The sequence below is a fragment of the Drosophila novamexicana genome, unplaced genomic scaffold (assembly GCF_003285875.2).
Source record: "Drosophila novamexicana strain 15010-1031.04,08,12 unplaced genomic scaffold, DnovRS2.1 tig00000820-arrow-pilon, whole genome shotgun sequence".
NCBI classification, from domain to species: Eukaryota; Metazoa; Arthropoda; class Insecta; order Diptera; family Drosophilidae; genus Drosophila; species Drosophila novamexicana.
Genome location: NW_020824828.1, coordinates 199856 through 222049, shown reverse-complemented (window position 1 = coordinate 222049; position 22194 = coordinate 199856). Strand labels below are relative to the sequence as shown.

The 22194-nt window shown below is 38.5% G+C and overlaps 1 protein-coding gene across 2 annotated transcripts in view; it reads right to left on the bottom strand.

The window, feature by feature from the left end:
• The window catches only part of LOC115764292 (palmitoyltransferase app), a 28748-nt gene extending 7218 nt beyond the window's left edge, over positions 1-21530 (bottom strand). For both annotated transcript variants that reach the window (XM_030707225.1, XM_030707226.1), the window contains exons 1-6: positions 20651-21530; positions 3263-3381; positions 3042-3199; positions 2797-2969; positions 2169-2363; positions 1802-2105 (exon numbers count right to left, since the gene is read on the bottom strand). In XM_030707225.1, coding sequence (XP_030563085.1) covers positions 1802-2105; positions 2169-2363; positions 2797-2969; positions 3042-3199; positions 3263-3381; positions 20651-20742 — 1041 coding nt within the window. In that variant the 5' untranslated portion in view covers positions 20743-21530. The remainder of the gene's footprint in view (positions 1-1801; positions 2106-2168; positions 2364-2796; positions 2970-3041; positions 3200-3262; positions 3382-20650) is intronic.
• Between the last annotated feature and the right edge of the window lie 664 nt (positions 21531-22194).

Sequence of the window (22194 nt, the reverse complement as noted above, 5' to 3'; positions counted from 1 at the left end):
AGTAAATAATTAAATTATAGAATTACATATATAATTTTTTGATACATTTTTTTCGTTGCTTATTTTTATTTTTTGTTTTTTTGTTTTACCTTTTTCGGTGCTTGCAGAAAGTGTAGAGTTTTGTTTTTCTTTTTTGACCAATTTTTTGTTCATATATTTTCTATATACGCTAGTTACTAAATTGAAACATAGTTGCACAACAATCTGCGAGTGAATTTACAGCACAAATCTAGACAAACGAGCCAATCAATAATCATATAAGCAACAGAGCAAAAGCTTTAAAATTTCAACTTAAGTACTTGAAACCGCATGCAAAATGTCAGAACGTCCAAATTAAACGGAACAAACTAAATGGAACTAATAACTAACTAAACAAAATAGCAAATGCGTCAAATAACTAGATTCGGTTGAAAGCGAAACTTTAATACTGTTCAAAATCAATAAAATGAAGTGATACGATGACAGCCCACATGAATCTACTCAAATACATTTTATACTATTACTAATACATTTATTATTATTAAAATCAAATTGGAATAAAACAACGAGCTATCTTTTGAACCTTTGGTTAAGATAAAACTACAACTCATACACATACACTAGCCTGTAAACCTGAAACCAAGTCTAATACAAGACATCCTGTGAGGACTGCTCGCATATTGTTTTTATTTTATTTATTATTTAAGCACAAAGCGAAAACGGGTATTTGGTTTTTTTGCAATAACCGTCTTTTTTCATTTTGTTGTAGCTTAATCTCAAACATTAACATATTCCTGCAATGAACTTGAAGCGACTTTCTACTTTAACCGTAATACGTCATACCAAGGACTGCGTTACAAACAACGTGACAAAGCTAAAATACTTTACGCAAGTGCAAGAAAATAAACCAAGCTTGAAATACAAGATATACATAGATAGAGGATAGAGCGTTGACGATATAAAAAGAGTATGAAAGTGTGTGCAATATTTGCTGTTTGTGCTTGATTGTGTGTGTGTGATATGATGTGTGTGTTTGGTATGATGTGGGTGTTAGCAATGCTGAATTGTATGTCATATTTCTATGTACGACTGGCCGTGGCAACTATTGCGCAATTAATGTTTGCTATGCTAACAAACGCTTATAAATATATATTAAAAAAGTATCTGAAAAGCGCAGACAGAAGCCAACTCAGGTCACGATAAAAATGAAATTTTCGCTTAAGCCGTGAATTGAAGCGGCAACAGTGGCAACGGCAGTTGGCTTTTTCTTTACAATCTACAATTAAATAATTACGACAGGACGACGGGCAAACAAACTGTGAGTTAAATATACAGTTCTGGGTAAAGCCAAAGGGTGTGGAAAGGGGGTGTAGCTAAGTATACAAATGTCGAGCGGATGTGATTAACTTGTGGATATGGTAGTAACTGAAAAGTAAAAAAACGAAGAAACAAACGCAATTGGCAGCCAACAACTCAAAAGCGCATGTAAAACATAGTTAGCAAGCAGAATGTGCGTGTTAAATGTTAAATACAAGTCAAGTTAAGTTAACAGCCAATACAAAACCAATTAAATGAATTACAATTGCAATCAAATGAAGAAAATAAATGAAAGACAACGACAACAACAACAAGTGGCGACTACAGTTGTTCAGCTGTTTGTTGCAGTTGCCACTTGAGGAAGGCAACAGATACAGAAACAAAGTCAGTTACAAGTGAAACTTTCACAAATAGATACATGGTTATAGTTATAGAGAGAGATTTATAATCGTTTTGCATAGCAATTTCTGCAATGTTTCGTTTTGGTTTGCAAAATGTTACCCACCTTACTATAAAGCGTTGTGCTGCCCGACCGCTGATTATAACCATTGCCCTCGGCCATATAAGTCTTTACCTGAATTCCACGCTTCTCCCGACTCGACTCGTAGTAGGAGCGGGGTGAATATTGTACCGAGGTGCCGCGCATTCCACTGCCGACGCCGCCGGCTGTACTGCCATTGCCACCGGCTCCGGCTCCGCTACCGCTACCGGCATTGGTCTGTTGATTGGTCCGATCGTTGCATATAGTGCTTATTGCTTGATTTTGCGTCTGAGATCGTCGCGATGCGTACTTCTTCGGCTTCAGAAGACTGTCAGTGGGCAAACAGTTAGCGAGTCAGTGGTAATTCATATAAACCGTAAGTCTTCATTACCTGGGATACTGTGGTCCAAACTGAGTGTAACAGCAGTTGTGCCAACAGCCGCGCGAGAACGGATTGTAGCCGCCCTTGAACTTGCCAGTCACCTGTTCGTTGGTGGTGCGACCCCGCGATACCAGCACCATGTGGAAGCCCGTTAACCCGAATATCGGTATCGCCAGTACAGTGACAAGGCCCATCAGTATCATGCTATACATTCAAAAGCAACGTTTTCAGTTAAGACAAACCAATCTTCCGATGACAACACATGGTTTTAGCTGAAATATGTGTTAATTCAAGGCTGCAAGCCAAAATTATGTAGACAATACAAAATGAGCTTAAAATATACTTTAATACCGTTTCAAATCTCCTACTTGTAGTAGATTTAAAGGTTTAAATAACTTCCTATTTTCGGAATCTTTGAGCTTAGAGCTTAACAATTTAAATATTTTACTAATGGAAAATTCGATGAATGCTCGAGTTTCATAATGAATAAAATAAATCTGTTTGTTAAATAACAATTCTATGCTCTAGTCTGGCACTCTAGAGGCTAGGTTGCTTTTGGTTCAGTCGTCAACTTTGGCTCACACTCTTGCAATAAAATTCAGTTTTCGAATTATATATTTTGTTTTGAAAAGGATACGCGACAATGGGCGCCGTCTGTTTAATGTTGGGCATGATTTTGAGCACGTAGAACAGGCAAAGCGAGAATATGCTCAGCATATGGATGGAGAGTGATACGAGAAAGAAGAAGAAGAACCTATAATTGCGCCTGCCAATGCAATTGTTTACCCAGGGACAGTGATGATCGAATGTCTGTAGAAGTAAGAGAGAAATATTTTCATCAAATGATATGCGTTTAAAATTGCAAATGCCATTGGAACTCACCTCTATGCAGTGATTGCACACTGAGCAGTGGGAGCAGCGGGGCGGGCGATAAAACTTGCAGGTAACGCACCATTTCATTTTAACTGTAATGCCGTTTATCTCGGCATTCTTGTAGAGCGGTGCGCGGAACTCCTCCTCGCAGTCTTCGTCGGGCGAGGCTAGAATGCAGTCAAGTTTAGGCTGTGCGGATGACGCTGGGCACCGTTTAGCACGCTACGTACCTTTGGGTATAATGCCCGGATCCATAAATGTGGCCAACGTAAAGTTTGCCAGCACAAAGAACGTGATGACGCCCTGATAGGCCAGCACCCATGGATGACTCTTTACATAGTATTGGCAGCTGCAACAGAAAAGTCGAAAATAAATAATATTATTAGCAAAAACTCGCACACACTATTAATTCACTAAAAAAAATTTGTCAAATCTCATTGCCGCCCATAAACATTAGGTACACGGAGCTACAAAGCAGCGACCAAGCACATTCCTTCCGGTTTGCTCTCCCAACCCCATTTTCAATATCCTGCAATCACTTTAGAGTCCAGTGAACTGGAACTGCTTGTCGAGCCGGCACACACATACCGGCACATACACTTGCAGCTGCAGCCTACACACACATCCATGAGCCAAGGGAGACCGCCTGTGCTTAGCCCAAACAAACAACCCCTTCTTTTGCAGCTCCCTTAGTGCAATCACATTGATGTGTTTAACTTTTACCAGTTACCTGATCTGAATGTATTGCACATTTGGCATTAGATGTACATTCGTATGGGCATGACAAAAGCAACCAAAGCCATAGCCACATGCAATCCAATTTAATACACTTCAGTGCAGTGAGAATCAGTCAAGCAATTTTGCTTCCAATTAAAGACAAACATTTTACCAACTATTTTGAATCGATTTCCTTCATCATAACTGAGGTTTAAATATATTTCAATTTTTATTTGACTTAGCACAATTGCTAAAACTGATTAATTGATCAAATTTTACAAGTAAACAGCTTATTATAAATATACTAGCGGGTATTGTCACCATTTTTCTAGCCCAAAATCGGTAAAATTAAAATTTACTTTTACTACGTAGAATCAACATTTCCACATAATGTCGTGCATTTTTCGCAAGCCGTGAATAAATTTGAAAATAATATTGTAGAGCAAGATCGAATAGTTAAGATAGTCATATACATAACAAGCCTTTTTTGCCACTTTTTTAGGCTTGCGGGTGGAATTTTTTAAAATCCATCTTTAAATAACTAAAACGGTTGGAGCATTTAGCAGCCCTATGCTAACCACCCTGCTCCTTGCGAAAATTGATAAAAACTGCCTCATTTTATTACATAACTTGGATATTTCAGGAAACAAGAACTAGGTCATTTATTCCGGTATTTCTTTATGAACTAACCTCGCAGTGCAAATTAAGAATGCCACTGCTTTTGCTGCTGCGGTTGCTTCCACGTATTTCTTGCAGACTCACATTCCGGTTACGGACACGTGCAGCCTTGGGCAACTTCTAACTGCTAACTGGCAACTGGCAAGTGGAAACTGGCAAGTGGCAGGCAAGGTCACAGTTTGGCCAAATTGCTTAAAACTTTTGCTTAACTTTGGATGCAATTCCGACAGTTTTTCTCAGCTTATCTAATTAAAATTGACTCGCTGGCTGTGACTGATTTTCTGACGAAAATGTATTTTCTCAGCCCTTGCTAATGTACCCAATTAAGCTGTTAATGGAAACTCGACCGTTTTGCATTATGATATCTTGTCACCAGCTGTAAAATACCATGAATATCATATTTTCTTTAAGCTTGGCTAAAATGCATATACAACATAGAGTAGCTACTCGACTGTTGATGCTGATCAAGAATATTAATAATAATAATATGGGAAAAACCTGTTAACATTATGTGTTGTAATTGATTTTGATCGCTTTGCCAGTATATTTTATAAAAACAAGATGAAGAATGGCTGGCTTTTAGTTAAGTTTGTGGGGCAATTAAAGGAAGAAATCTTAGAGAAATACAGCATACTCCGTATACAATTTCTTGAATTAATGCTTGGTCTTAATGAGCGGCTTCGCGACTCAGCTACAAACCAAATCCAGGCCAAAACATGCCGGGACACGTTAAATGCAATCCGAAGCAGCAGAAGCTTAGCCAGGGCTTAAGTAAGTATGAGATATGAGCATTCCCAGCCTTTAAGCTGTAAGCGGCATCGGGTTTAAAAAGAGAACGAAATACGAAAGGCGACAGGCGACGCGGACGCGGACACGGACACGAACATGGAGGTGGGCATGGTATTGGATGATGTATATATTTGCTCAAGGATTCTGCTGGCGTTTGCACTCGTTTATCCAGTGTAACAAACCGGAGCGTGCAACTGTGAGCCTGTGTGCTTATGTAGGCCGTGACTATGCTCAGCCGGTCCTGAGCGACACGGGCCCGGGAAGAGGAGAGCAGGGCAATAGCGTTACGCCTACAACAACCAGCGGTAGCAATGGCAACACCAACATAGCCGACATAGCCAACACCAACAATGGCAATAACACAAAAGATTGCGCATCGAACAATTAACAAAGAGAAACAGTAACAAGTAAGGCTCGACCGGCGCACAACAACAGACATCAATTAATGTTGGCCATCAAATTGAAACAAATTGGAAGTGAACTGGGCAACTGTAACTGCAACGGCGACTGCGACTGCAACAGCCACAATTCACTTTGTGAAAACTGACTGGATGTGCACGTTAATCCAGGCAGAAACAAAGAGACAACTGAAAAGCTAAGTATTTTTGTTCTTGTTGCGTTATTTAACATATTATATTAAATGAATTCTTTAATTCAAATGGATTTTAAAGCATGATGAAATATTTTCAATTTTAATTGAGTTATTAAATATTTACGGATTACATTATATGAAAGATGTAGGAAGTTGATGACATGCGGACAGCCCCTATAGGGCGTATTTTAATTAGGGCTTTAAACGAAAAACTCAAGCATTCGGCCCGAGAGTCAAGAGTTTGACCTCTATATATGCTATAGTAGATACAAGTTTTAACGATTCGAATCTTATTACTGCTGAGTTTTTGTTAAAATATGAGCAAAGACCAACAACGACCGACATTTACGCAAAAAATGTCAAACAACATTTTGTGTTTACAGATATAAGATACGTTCAGATTACACATATGCTGCAAAAAGAAGCATATACGTCCCTTAGATATGTGTCCCTTAGAAAATCGAACCACTTCAAAAAAATCCCAATCCCAAGATAAATAAATAGACAAGTGTATGTATCTATATGGAATTTTAGATCGTAAAACGAAAACTTGAAATGTGCTTAATAAAGGCAAATAACAGACACAAATAAAACAAACAAACGTTAACTAGTGCAATGCGAAGGTAAATGGCCTAAAGCATATATATACATATATATGTATACATATGTATTTGCTGGTCGAAAGTTTGAGGCTTGGCTCCTTTGTGTTGGATAAATCGCTCTAGTATGAGTCGGTTCAAAAAGGTTTAGAGTTGAAATCCCCAAGGTAAGTGGGTGCCGTTCGTTGAGCAGACGGTATATCTACCGAAACTATTGAGATATTCAAGACATAAAACGAAGGACGTTGAGTCAAACATGTGTGGAAAACTGTTGAATAAAACTAATAACAAAACTAATTTATTATTAAATCACTTGGATTTGCACTCAAAGCTGCTCACAAAAAATGAAAAAATAAATAATAAAGAATATTTAAAGAGTATTAAGTCTTATTGCTCTTGAATTTAAACTGTGCAATTGATTTCAATCAGCTTAAGTTTTGCAGTTTTATGGCTGGCTGGATTCAAGGACGCCCCTTCCTGTCTTCCTTGCACTGCCCGCAGCTTGGAGAAAAAGGTTTGGTGTGAACAGATTCACAGCGGGTGGTTAAGTGGAGACTGTAAACTGAAAGCGCTTTGGCTTTGGCAAGAGCATATCCGGTGCATTAGGTGAACGCACAGCGGCAGCATTTTAGCTGATACCCTCAGCTGACGGTATTCTGTTTAGAAAATTGAATTCTTATGTAATGCGACACAGCGAGACGCCGAAGAGGATACAATGTTAGCTGCAGTTGGCAGTTGGCAGTTGACAGTCGGCAGTCGGAGACCAAACGTTGCCTGATGGCCAATGGCATTGTGATAGTTCATTTCATGGCTAAGGCCCGTGTCAGAAGCAGACTACGAAATGTTTCTAGTTTGAATATGCAATTAAATTTAACAGGGTCCGGGGGTCTAAGTGGTGTGGGAAGGGAACTTCACACACGCACATTTCATAAACATTCAACAGTTGGAGGTTGTACGAGATTGAGTTGTAATGGAAAATGATGACGCCGTGTTTGTCAGTTAATGCCTTGTTGTCACACTCTGCCTTGGCTGTCTGCGTGCGCGTGTGTGTGTGTGTGTGTGTGTGTGTGTCATGTTGTGGGTCAATGAAAAGCTCGCAGCACACACACAAACCATACAAAAATATCATCCACTATCACACAGCTTGCCATAGCTGGGGGCATTAGTCATCGTCGTCGTCGTCGCCAGCGTCATCCAACGGCCGTCGCTGGGCCAAAATGGGTCACAGCCACAGAAGCTAGAAATACTTAATACCACCACACTTATCTCAAGAGGCAATAATCGGAATCGAAATCAAAATGTTTCACCGAAATCACGCTTTAAACCTGCCGCATAGTTTTGGCCTTCAACTATTTGTGCATAAGCTTTGGCTGTGAGCAAAGCTTAAAAAAAAGCGCGAGTCGCAATTGCTGTTGATCAAAAGGATTCAATGAATCATATTAGCTAAGCTCTACTCTTTTTAAAATAATTTAAGTAAAGCCTTGTCGTATAATGTATAGATGAATATAGCAAGGATTTCCCAGATTTGGTCGATTTTCTTGCAATTTGAACTATTAGCTTAAATATCCTTCCGCTAAGAAGAATGGAATGAGTTGCATACTCGGCAGTGAGTTATGACAAATATATACAACAATGTATATATATGATTGGCATTACCCTTAATGCATCTTTTTTTCCAGTCGATAACAGCAAACAAGTAAGAGGTTCTAGTCGGGAGCTCCCAACTAGGGGATACCTTGAACCCTCTTCTTCCAACATCAAAATATTCTATTTTAGATATGTCAAGTTTGGTGACTCTAGCTCTTATTATTTCAAAATTGTCCAAAAAACAGGATATCGACATCGATTTTTATCGATTTCTTGGAAACGGAGTAAGTAAGGAGCCCCTACATCTAAAATTTCACGTCTCTAGCTCTTATAGGTTCTGAGATCCTTGTGTTCATACATACGGACGGACGGACGGACAGACAGACGGACGAACATGGATAGATCGACTCGGCTATTGGTGCTGATCAAGAATATATATACTTTATGGGGTCGGAGATGCTTCCTTCTGCCTGTTACATACATTTAGATTTTGCACAAATACAATATACCCTTATACCCATTTTGTTTTATTTTTCTGAAAAAGGTGAAACACGTTTCAAATGCTCTTTTAAAATGAGCGTTTAGCCCTATGATTGACATAAAAAAAAGTTAGATACAACTGTTTTCCACACTTGTGAGTGAAATTTTCCAATAAAAAATTGTCAGGCATTAGTGTACCTTCAGCTGTACGTTGACAACAAGTTATTCTGAGAATAGGGGCACACAGTTTTATAGTTTTATAATGCTTTATCATCAATTGTTTTGTTACATAAGAACATCAAGGCGTACATGCCAAATACACCTTTACACAATCTTCCAACTTTTTACTTTCGACAGGTGTAATAATAGAATGTGCGCCCGTTTCGGTACGCATTTATTGGGCAATTACCGAAAACCGAAAAATTCTAAAAGTACACACCAACAATTCTCAGCGGTTCCTCCTCAAACACTTGGCGTTGCTAGATGTGAACTTTCAAAATCACAAGGGGCAAACAGGGGGAGGCAGTCAACTGGCATGACTCAGTTTTGGTCGGTAATAATGATGATCATAATGATGATAAGTTATGATGATGCTCTACAGGCAAAGTCAAGTAAAATGTCCTCCCTGGCTGTTGTCATGCGCCATATAAAGTTAAATATTTATTTATGAATTGCGAGACAGAGACTCAAAATTGATTTTCCTCTTTTTCGCAGTGAATAGCGGCCCCTAAAGCCCATAAAGTTGGCCTTAACTGGGTTACTGGCCACTGTACAAGGTCAGGCAGCTTTGTAGGCTTCTGGCTTATTGGCACTTTGTAGCAAATGCGGATTTACATTGCAAACAAACTTTATAATGTACACAGCGCACGTATCATAAATTGGCCTGCTATATAGTATACGCTAAAGTATATTTAGGATATTTTTTATACTATATAAAAATACCTTGCCATCTTGATTATTCTGCATTGAATAAAACAAAATGGTGAGAGGATAATTTTGTACATGGAGCATGGGATTGTGTGTCTTAGTCGGGGGCAATATATTTAGTTTTCTGCATATATAATACAAAATTATATATTTTCCGCTGTATATATGATGGTGAAGAAATTTTCTCCATACAGGGTATATATATATGCAAACTCTTGGACAGATTAATGCTTACATGCCCCTATTTATGTGAGTGTGTGTAAATTGAGAGCACAAGAAATTGCTTTACTTTCCTATTGATTAACCAGCCTAACCAAGAACTACATAAAATAGCAAACATCTTTCCAGCCAATAGGCCTATAACCAAAATGTATTTTCTTGTTTATTTCAATTGCGTAAGTTTGGACACGGCGTGTCTGCTATTTTGTGTATGCATACATATGTATGTGCGTTTGGATTACAGGCCCGATGCCACAAGTAGCAGTAACATAGTGAAGCGTGCCCGCCTAGAAGACACCCTGTGTTTAGGTAGACGCACACAACTGCATACATGTTTCTGCTATAATTGTATACATATATATAAATATAGATATAGCGATATCTCTAAAGTAGTTTGATTTGAATAAACGAGAAGCTATGCATATTTAAGTAGTTGTCTCTAGCGTTCGATATATAATACGCACATGGCCAGATTGGGGCAGCTGTTGAGAATTCACAAGAATATACATACGTGTTTATATATGTATATATACATTATAGTCGGACATTAATGATAATTGTTTTGCAGCCGAAGCCAAGTAATATTTGCATTCTTCGATCTGAGCAGTCTCTGCTGCGTACTATAGCGGGTACGAAGACAATAGTCATATCAATATCATCTTTATTTGATGTTTTGAAAAAGGATGATATACACTGGAACACAGAATTTGCATCGACAAAACTATACATCTTCAATAGCTACAAGGAAATCAATCAGACAATCATTAATCAAATAATTATTTTATTTATAAATCAATAGGACTTTAAGACATCATGCTTTGCGAGTGACAACTGTACTTGGATTTTGTAAGAAAATGCATTTATTCTATGCACAGCTGTTTAGCCTTATTATCGAGGCATGCTTATGTATTTCATAGAAATATTTGTAATAATATTACGCTCTCAATCGGAGTAAACTCACCATTCATATGTACATGTAAATATAATATAATACTGAATATACATATATACCAACACTTTTTTTTGTTGAGTGCTTGCTTTGAGCATATACGAAATTTCAAAGAAAAAAAATTTAATTTGTTCAAGCTGCCCAAATCTGTACCCCAAAATAGCCGAACTGCTAAACCTGCGTCAAATATAAGCCTTCCTATGAAAATAAGTCATGTAAAAAATATATATAAAAAATTGCATCAGTTTGGACCGGACATCAGGAAAAACGTGTCCAAAACTTAAAGCTAGAAACAGTCCAGATGACAGTAGGTAGCATGACGTTTTTTTAAATTTTATTTATTTTTTTTTGCTTTTGCTGGCTTTTTAATGTGTTATGACAGCCGGCGAAATTAATTTCGTTAGCCCCGCTTTGAATTTGGATGAGTGACTCGGAGGCACAACGACGTGCTCCGTGGCGTATGCGTAATATGTGCGTGAGTGTGTGTTTGTTTATCGCTAAAAATAATCTCGCTCAATGTTGCCAGCGACGGGACGTGAAACATTTTTCCATTTCCAATTCCATTTTCTCTAGCCACCCACCCGCAAACAAAAAAAAAAAAAAAAAAAAAAAAAAAAAAAAAAAAAAAAAAAAAAAAAAAAAAACTGGCAACCAACCGGTGCAGGAAGGGGAGCTGTGGGCCCCATCCCCCAAACGGGGACAACAAGTACTCGATGTGCTCTCGCGTGGCTCGCGCAAGACTTTGTGCGACATTTTGCATTGTGCCGCCGTCTGGTGACGCTTTTCCATTTATTTTGCATTTGACGCGTAGATTTTGTGCTAATTAAAATTTGTAATTTTGTAGCATGAAGAAGTGGTCGGCCCAGTTCCCCTCGTAACAGCCAACAGCCAGCGACAGCGCCAACAGGAAGTCATTTTTCTTCTTGGCCAGGCCAAAAGTTTTAGCCAGACTCACACTCGACTCATTATTGTGACTAATACATAAACTCTTCCAAAACATTTTGTTTACATTTGGTTTTTTTCTCTTAATTTCAAAGTTGAGCGACAACATTGTCTAAATAGTTGCGCTCCCAATTGTTCATTTTTAGCTTTGAATCGGGAATTTAAAGTTGCGTTAGTTTTGCTGTACATATACATATAGATATATATTAGACATTATTACTCATTCAGGCAAATAGGGAATGAGGGTTCCGATTGTAAGTTTAGGCTTGGCACCCACGTAGATGTTGCAGTAAATGCTGAAACAGCCGGTGCAATTCTTGAAGATGCTCTAGTTTAAGAGATAAATCGAAATTTTAAAGAAGTTAAAACATTCTTTAAGCTATTACGGCAAATGGGTTTGTCATCTGTATATGTCTAGACATTTAATTGTTCCATCTCATATCTTAAATGATATCGAATATGAATAATATAAATCATATCAAACAACTTGAATAAGAATGATAAATCGTCGTTCCAAACCTCAAAAAATAATGCTTAAGTAGCGCAGTGGGCTAAAGTTGACGGATCGAGCCCAGTAAATTTTACCATCTAGCATATTTATATACATATACCTATCATTAAGCTTTAAGCACCTGTAAATATGCATAGACCAAGCTTGTGTATGCCGACGCACTCGGGCCCTGGCCCACACCGGGCTATGATTCGAGCGAATGCGTCGACCACAAGCGTTTATCTAGTTTAAATAACAGTACATCTACCTGCAGGAAACATAAAACCTACGCAAAAATCAATATTCAATTGAGTTTGATTGGGTTATGATTGCCTTTAAATTGATTTACGGCAGAAACGAATCAGGCGTGTTCTAGTTAACTAATAAAACAATTAGTTTTAACATTTTTTGCTTACACACTCAGTTCGATTAAAGATTAAAGAGCTCATGCTTCAAGGGAACTTATAGTTTTGTAACATTTAAAGCAAGGTACAAGACTTTCTTGAACTTAATGCATTAACTTATTGTTACTCGTCTAGACACTTTGGCCAATGGGGAACAAGTTGAGTTATTCTTAATTTAAAAAGTGTGTAGTATAAAGTAAAAATAAAAAATATGTTTTTAAGGCTTGTGCTTTATAGTCTTATATATAGATTTTGTGATAAATAGTTTGATGTGTAAAGCAACGACCTGTGAAAATTGGTTGAAAAGAGTTGAGTTGAGAAGAGTATGAAACCTTTTTGCTAACCATTTTATAGATATTTGTGAAAACTCATTAGAAAACCGCCACCCACTCCACTGATTAGAAATGGAATTTATACATTGAGCGAGAAAATTGAAATTTAATTGAAAATTGACAAGAAAAACTCAGCCCAGACAAGCTAGCAAATACCAGCCAGTATTTTTTAATAAAATACAATATTCTCCAATGTTGAATAAAGGATTTAAAGTTTTGCTACGTAAACGGGGTAATTTTATACCAGGTGATTTCATAAATTACAGTTGTAGCTTGTGTAATATCATTATTTTTAGCAGCAATATCATAATTAAGTCAAATACCCCTTCTTTCATGTATTTCTTTTTGCAAGCCGTAATTGCTAAAATGACCAACATGAAAATGAAAATCGAACCGTGCATGCATAAATCAGAAAACCATCGCCCCAGCTTAGTTATGGCTGGTGTCATTGCTAGGCACTTGGCCCAATGACGACGTCATTGACGTTGAGCAAAACCTTAAGAAACGGCCACGGAAACGGTTACGGGAACGGGCACAGGCACAGGCACGGGTACGGCAACTACGACGCCAACGTCAACGTCAACGTAATTGCTATTTGAGTACGCGGCAAAGTGATGCGAATGTTAATGGGCATCGAAATGGAAATGGCAATGACAAACCAAGTGTAAATGGTAGGTGGGAGGTGCTGGTAGGCAGTGCTTGCGTTTCCCTCTCCCTCTCTACCCGTTCCGCAGTATATACGTATATATTTGTTATATCGTTTCAAAACTTTGAAATAAACCATTTGAGCAGCTCAATTCCACACGCAGCTGCTCAGAAAAGCATCGCCAATCGTCTAACAAGAACAGCAACAATCCCCACATCCAGCCAAAGTCAAAGCTCAAACAGAACAGAGGGCACAGCCAAGAAATAGGCGTGCAAATGGCACTTCAGCTCGACTCGACTCGACTCAACGCTTCAGAGCTCGACTCGGTGCGGCTCAATTTACCTTACAATCGATGACGGCGCTTCGCTGCTTTTGACGCTTTTGTTTATACCCTGTACCAATGCAAACTAGTTCGGTAAAAGGTGTATAATAAAGTTGTGCGTACGTATGCTAGACGCTGAGAGGCACTCTCTGCGACTCCCCGCTGAGTAAACACGCCCGGTCGTAGGGCATTGTTCATAGTTCAGTTCAAGTATATTTAAATGTAGCTGCAACTTCTTTCTCTTCGCGCAAAATAAGAAAAGTGGGCATGTGGGCATACATGTCGGCATTAAAATGCTCCAAGCATTGCATACCGAAAACTATTCTTAAAAGTGAGCAGCCTTTTTGGTAAGTACTCAGCTAGTTACAGAGTATGCTCTAGTTTAATATACCCCAATGGTTGCTGTGCAGCTTTTAAATCTATGATGTGCGTGTGTGTGTGTGTGTTGTTTATGCTTTACTTGCTTTTGTTTATTGTTTCTCTATGCCAGTTTTTTATGCTTTGTGTGCTGTTGTTGAGGTTGGCGATGACCGGCGGATATTATCAACGCGATAGCAACAACAACAACAACAACAATAACAACAATAGCAACTACAGCATGCATATGTCTGTTTTTTTTTTTTATTTTTATTATTATCAGCAACAGTCCGAGTCCGAGCAATGTCAGCGACGTCAGCGTCGACATCGACGCCAGCGTCAGAAATTTATTTTCATTAACAAGTTGACAAAACGTACGGAAAAGTCAGAAGGTATGGCAACAACAAAGCACAGAAAGAGATAGAGAGATATATATATATATTTGTGTGTGTGCGTGTGTGTGTGCTTGGCTGTGGGTGTGTGCACGCATACTACACAAATATATATGTGTGTGTGCATGTGTAGAGTATGTTAAAGTGCATAATAAAATGTAAGCAAGCGACATTTTTAACCTAACAGGGTCTGCTAAACTGCAAGTTACCCTGTACTAGTTCAGGACAGAGTAACTCGTGTAACAAATTTACGGTATCTGAATACCCAATTGTGTCAGAATACCAAACTTATTCTCATAATAATAAAGCTTATATTTTTTCAGTTAACACACATTCAATTATTAAAATGGCCAACTGGGCAGGTCAGCAACAAAATCTTTATAAATAACTTTATGTTCTTGATAAAAACTGTAGCTTTTTATAAGAAATCGATAAGGCCTAAGTATAAATATAATTTGGCCAATATGAAACATGGTGTCCACACTAACATTTTATCGTAACTGGACAATTTATATTTGCAGTCTGTTTCTCTAAGACCTATAGTCAGATAAAGCCTGAAGTTTGGAGTCTTATCGCCGAGGTATTCGAGTAGCTCTATCTGTGAGATATTCCAATTAAAATAGCTGCTAGTAAACCATTCCAAATACACAGCCTGCGCACAATCTACGGCATTTGTGTTGTGCTCTGATGCGTTTATGTGGGCGCAGGTGCGGCGACACGCCCTGAGCCGCAATGTTCAGTAGTTAAAAAGTTTCGAGTTCGCACAGCAACTTTGTATTATCGTGGAATACACATAATAAAAGAAGAAGAGAAAAAGAAAATCCGGACAAAGTCAACAGCAAAAAGCTGTGGAATGGATTTGGCATCAGAATCTGTTTTGCAGGTCACGCAGTTGGCTGTGGGGCGTTGTGGGGCGTTGCGGGGCGTTGCGGGGCGTTGCCTGGTGGTCGAATTTGATTTTTTTTTTTTTGGCCCTTAAGCATTAGAAGAAGAACAAAAATAAGAAAATGATTAAGTACATAAGAGACTGCCATAAACGAGGCAAAGAGCCCTAAACGAAAAGTTTTTGCCAGCATATTTGTCCGCTCTGTGAGCTCTGTTTGAAATTCGATTGTATCTCCAACTTAACATACTGTACATGTGTATTATCTATCTCTATCTATATACACGCATACATGCAAGATGTGTGCTTCACCCTGCGCCCGCCTCCTGATGCTCTTTAACTCGAGCTTTGGGTCTAAGAATGTGGCCTAATTGAAGCCTTAAGCAAAGTTTGTCCTGATATAATTAGTCAAATGGTTTCGGTTTGGAGCACTTCAGGAACGCACACACACACACGCATGTGCCTACTCATGTCCGACAAAGGCGAACAACTGAGAGCCTAAAGTGTCCCAAAATAGCATTACAAACAAGTCATTTGTGCGCCACTAATAAAATAAAAGCCGACATAATAACAAGAACAACAACAAGAACGAGAGAATCAATGGTCTCTTTGACGACCCAAAATCAAATTAAATCCCTGAAAGGCTTTTAACACAAATTGCAACACTTAATTGAAACGACTCAGCTTAAACAAGAAAAGAAATTAATTACAAATTTTACTTGCTTCATCTGTTGTCACTCGTCTCATATTTTATTTTCACTTTGATCCCCAGTTGCGTGCTTTCAAATTTTTCCTTACACAGCCCTTAGTAAAACAGGTGAGAGTACTCGACAGATACCCTGTAGTTTTGTTGCCATTGGTCGGTTATATACACACATCCACAATTTAATTTGAATTATGATTAAAAGCTGCTACAAATCGGTCATGCCCGACATCTTACATTTTTCACGCATTTTCCGACAGTGCAGGTGAATTTTGATCGATACAAATTAAAGGAACGCTCATGCCACTCGACATGCTTTCACAAAGCTATCAAAGTTAAGCGAAAGAGAGAGAGAGAGAGAGAGAGAGAGAGAGAGAGAGAGAGAGAGAGAGAGAGAGAGAGAGAGAGAGAGAGAGAGAGAGAGAGTGAGAGGGAGAGAGAGCGACAGAAAGAGAGAGACTGAGAGTCTATAATATTTTATAGCCCTCAGTGAATTTGCCTCTTTAACCCTGCTTTGATATCCCTTATTTAAATGCTCTTGGGCAGAGCTTATGTTGAAAATAATTTACGTTTAAACTAGTCGCAATTAAATTAAATTTCATGTCGCACAGAGCGACAATGGAGCCGGCAAAGGCAAAAGGCAGTAAAACGTTTCCATTACATCGTCGAGTGGGGTAAAATAATGTATGTATATATACAGAGCATGCAATTCGCCGTCATATTCCGTTCCGCTTATTTCATTCTGTGTAAGGGACAATTTTGAATGGTTTGATGTCCTCCATTAATTGGAGTATTTTTTCAGAAATTGGTTTTCATGCGAGCGAGTGCATTTAATAGTCGGGTCGTAGTTCCAATAGGTTTTTCCACATTGCTGTTTGTTTATACTATCAGTATGGCCAACGGATTGACCATCTGTTAAAATATAGCTTGCATATGACAACAATAAGATAGGCATACATTTGGAGAAGTTATCAAGTATAGCAAACTAATATTTACTCCCATCATGATTGTGACAGTGACAATATGCAAATAATTTTCATATCTGTATCACAATGTCTACTATCGTTCTAGTTAGTTAAAAGTTTAACTAGCAAAAACCATTTCGCATCATTAATTTAAAATTGATATTCACTATCAATGAGTTAATGAAATAAGAGATAAACATAACGAGCAACAAGGGCTATCTTTGGCACGCCGAAGATTTAATACCCTTGCAGACCGAACCTTTTCATAGTGCTTTGCCCGTATCTAAGAAGCACAGGGAAAATAGTTGTTGCCGAATATGGTTAAGATATCTAGAAAACAACAAGTTTTCCATCCAAGAACTTAATTTTAGACTGATCTAAGTTTCTAAGCGAGCTGGTCTCTTAGTTTCAAAGCTATGGTCGGTTCGGATCAGTATATCATATGGCTGTCATAGGAACCATATGATATACTGATCCGAACCGACCATAGCTTTGAAACTAAGAGACCAGCTCGCTTAGAAACTTATATCGACTTGGCTGTTGATAATGATCAAGAATATATACATATGTATACTTTATGGGGTCGAAGACGTCTCCTTCTTATGCGTTACACATTTCGAGGCAAAATTATAATACCCTCTGCTAGGGTATAACAAGTTTATGTAAGAAGCCTTTAATCCCAAAAAGTATTACACTTTTCTTTATTAATTATCATCGTGTTACTCAGGTAACTATTTTTATCAAGGAAAACAACCTGCAAACTCATGTTTATTTCGGAATAGTTATAAATCAATACAACATATATGTATTTATACATGTATTTGTATTTAATTGTTCTTTGTCATACATGAAAATTGAAAACAATTATTCATGCATAGGAAAATTAACAAAAGTAACTAAGAAATCGAAAATGGAATGGGACGTTAACAATAATAATGAAAATTGTTCTTTTGATTTGCTCGTGAATGCACCGTTTTTTGGCAATTTAAACGTCGTTGTGTATGGTAAAGGTAGGCATGAGTTTAACACACAAATTCATTAATGACTTCGTCATGTGCTTTAAAATATAAACTTCCATTCTGATGTTAGGGTAGAGGGTGCGGGGAGTAGTTAAGGCGGCAAGTATTTAAGGAAAAGCTATTCCAATTAAATTTAGAAATTGAGAAAGTTTATGTTCGTTTCTGCCTGGGAATTGGTCACTTGAATGGAATAATCAAATAGATAACAGCAAAAAGCTGACACCACAGTCTGTCTGTATGTGTGTGTTTGTGTGTGTATGTTTGTGTGTGAACGCGCTTTGGGCAACTGGTGGAAAATTCGACACCGTCGCAAGGCAAATCGCTCAGCAGCGGTTTCTACAATTTCAACGGTTGCCTGGTGCTTGCTTTGGAAGGTGGTGGGTGTGTGGTCGGCAGGGGGAGGGGGCAAGGTAAAACAAATGGTGTGACCATCGGCGGGGACAGTGTGGAGGTTGGCGGGGAGGGGCAAGCGTTAAAGTGACGCATTTAAATGGTTCTTGTTGCTGTAGCTGCTATCGGTTTGCCACAATACACATGAAACTTTTATGTATATAAACATATATATGTATATACATACATATATATACATATTGCTGTGCGTTTTCAATTTATATATATATATATACATATATATATATTATTTTTGTTGTTTTGTTGATGCTCGCTCTGCTCGCAATTTTCGCGTGCTTGGCGCGTTTTGTTTTGTTGTTTTTTTCAATTTTTCAGGGCGCGTCGTCATCGTTGTTGGGGGTTGCTTCCATTTGATGGTTTCGTTATACCCTGTACCAATAGAAAAAATTGAATTTGCAAGTAGAAGTCAGTAGAAGACATCGCGGAACCTATTTAGTCTTATCCCATTCAATCTTTACTGAATAGTAAGAACTATAGAATTTTGTTCTATTTTAATTTCTCACAAAATATAGAGAGTAGATAATTGAGAAGCAAAGGGCATAGCCGCAGCTTGCAGGGTATTTGTGTGCGTACCGGAGAATTACAGGGTATCTGCTGGTCGTGCACCCTTATACGTTCGGCCGCACAACCTGTGGCATTCGCGTGCCAAGCAATGGCCATAAAGCGCCCAGCTGGCCCAAAACAAAGCATTGCCGTCAGCTAACATTGTTCTAACATTTGAAATTCAAAACGATCGTCCGCCACGACCTCTCCCCTCTGCAGCGCCAGAATGTCCATTGGTTTAAATTCTAAAAAAACAAATGCTTGGCCTTCTGAAGTTGACGCACATACGAATTGCCCTGGCTCGCCATCTCATCCCTTAAGCTGAATCTAAGCGAAACATGAACCAAAACCAGCCTAGGACCAAAACCAAAACCGATCCAAATGCAAATCTCGATCCCTAAGACCAGAACGAACGCCACATTCCGCACATTGGTAATTCAATTAAATAAGAAATGAAAAGAAAACAAATTTCGAGTATAACTCAATGAATGATACTTGAAATTAAAATGCATTTTACAGGGTATACTGCCATATATATATATATCATTTCTACCATGCATATCGATATTTATCGATATAAAAAAATTAAATGAAACTCGTTCATATTGCAATGTTTATATTTTTAACATGAATCAAAGCTTTCAATACTTCCGATTCCACTAATTTTCCACACTTGCAAATTGGTGGAAACAGAAGAAGACTTTTATTCATTTAATAAACTTCAAGTCCGTATTCAAGCCCCCAACATATTAAAACCTATAGAAGTAGTCTCACATGGTCGGAAAATAGGTGAAACACCCCACGGCACGTGCTGGCCACGCTCTGTATTGGATTAGCATGTCGATTCCTTGTCTTTTCGTCGGTTTTTTACTCCTGATTGCAATTATGCATTTTCCATTGCTTCTTCTCAGCCCGCTCTAATTTCCACTCAATCTCCAACTGCTCTACAAGGGCCAAAGTCATCGGAAAACTATTTGCAAGCCGAGCAGCCCCACAATAACAAAACCATTGTGACTAGAGGGGATGACTGATGTTGTCCTGATGTCCTGATGTCCTGATGCAGCTTCGTTATTGTCCACGAAAATGAGCGCAAAGTAAATAACGAATAATGAATGACGAATTCCGTCGAAGGCCCAGCCCAGTAAGGAATAAAAAATCGCAAAAGGAAGACAAGAATGTTCCGGTATATTTCCGGTATATACCCTGTAACCCGTACCTACTAGCTTGTATACATCACAAAAAGACAAATGCGAGCAAAAGTAAGACATCCTTGCGATGGGTACAGGGTATAGGGATATATATATGTGCGGGGATCTATATATACATATATATATATATACATATATATACTATTTATGTGGATATTCATTTGATAGATAGACCGAAAGTCAGTTCAACATATTCTATTACATTACACAGATATTATATTTAAATATTATTCAAAACTATCATCAAGAAGAAAAGGGCCAAAAGTCGCCCAGACTAAAGCTATATTCATGCTAGGTATATACCCCTTTCTAAAATGTAATTAAAGAGAACTTTTCGGTTGGTTACATTTTGAAGTTCGGTAATTCGAGAGATGTAAATATAACCGATAATTAATGTTATAAGTCAAGCACCCATCTGTATTTTGGCGCACATAATTATATAGAGCATATATTTGGATACTTACGGATAAAAGAAGAAGAGAAATGTTGTAAGTAGCAGCACAATCCATGCGAAAGTCGCCGGAATGTAACGGGTTTTCACATCGCATTTGGGCATTGTGTTGCTGCTTTTCTTGCTGTTGCTGTTGTTGCTGTTGTTGTTGTTGGTGTTGGTGCAACGTCAGTTGTTGTCGCCGTTTTGGAGCTTGTGACGATGATGATAATGATAATGATGATGGCGGTGATGATGATGGTGATAATGATGATGCTGATGACTGCCGATGCAATAGTCGATAGGTTGATAGCTCGATGACGATGACGATGACGTAGCGATGCCGGATCGTGTGCAACTGCAAGTGCGACAGACAGAAAACAACATAAGAGACGTAGAGGCGAGACGAGGCGAGGCGACGCGTGAAATGGGATCAAGTGAGCGATTGTTGTAGTTGCTGCTGTTGGTGTTGTTTTTCCAGCTTCAGCTGCAGCTTCTTACTGTTATAATTTGCTAGCGTTGTGTTGTTGCTGGCTGCGAATTAGGCGGTGTTATAAAAACACATCGTCACACACACACACACGCTCGCACGCACACATACAGGCACCTACACCCACACGCACACATATACACAGCGTGGCGGCGGGGCAAGCGGCAAACGCGATTTTTGCTTTATCCAAATGAAAACTATTTGAATTGTTTGTTCTTGGCGTTAGCTAACATCGTTGTTGTTGCTGCTGCTGTTGTTATTGTTGTTGTTGTTTTCGTTGCCGTCTTCGCCCTTTTAGTATATTTGTATGCCGTTAGTACTCCTGTTTTTCTTGTCTTTCTTGTCGCGCCTGTCACCCGTTTTGCTGTCGTTCGATGTTCTTGGTTCCCACCTTGCGTTCTTTCGTTTCGTTTGCGTTTTTTCTTCTTTCCTGCTGCCGCTGTTGCTTCTTCTTATTCTGGCTTTTTAATGCTTTTTTTACACACACGCACGCACGTTGTTGCTATTGCTGCAACTTTTTTTTGCGATATGCCTCGCCGTTCGTTCGCTTCTCTTCCCCTCTTTCCGTTCCACAGCTAACCACACCGCTCCGCACACAAACGATGATGGTGGCGTTGCCTGCAATATCGTGCGCTCAACTTTCAGTCGAAAGCCAAAGCCAAATGCACATACATCACTTGCGAATCGTTCACTTTATGTTTGCCTTTCATTCCAATTATGCACTTTTGGGTATATATATATTTACGAAAAAATAAATAAAAAAAATAACCACAACAACGCGCTGCGCATAATTTCCTCGCCCGTCGTCTGTCGAAAAAATTGGCTTCTGTAAATGCAATCTTAAAGCCAGTAGCGACTAACAGCGTGTAAATGCCTTTTATACTTATCGATAGTATATCAATTTTACAACACTTAATTAATCGAGTACGCGATAGTTGATACTAAAAAATAAGACTTATTTATTAAGCTAAGCGTATTTACAGACGAAAAGTATCAATAATAATTTCAAATAGTTGACTGTAATATATTAATATAAAATTCCAATATGATTATCGGATAGTAGCGCAGCAACGATCACATGTCGAAAT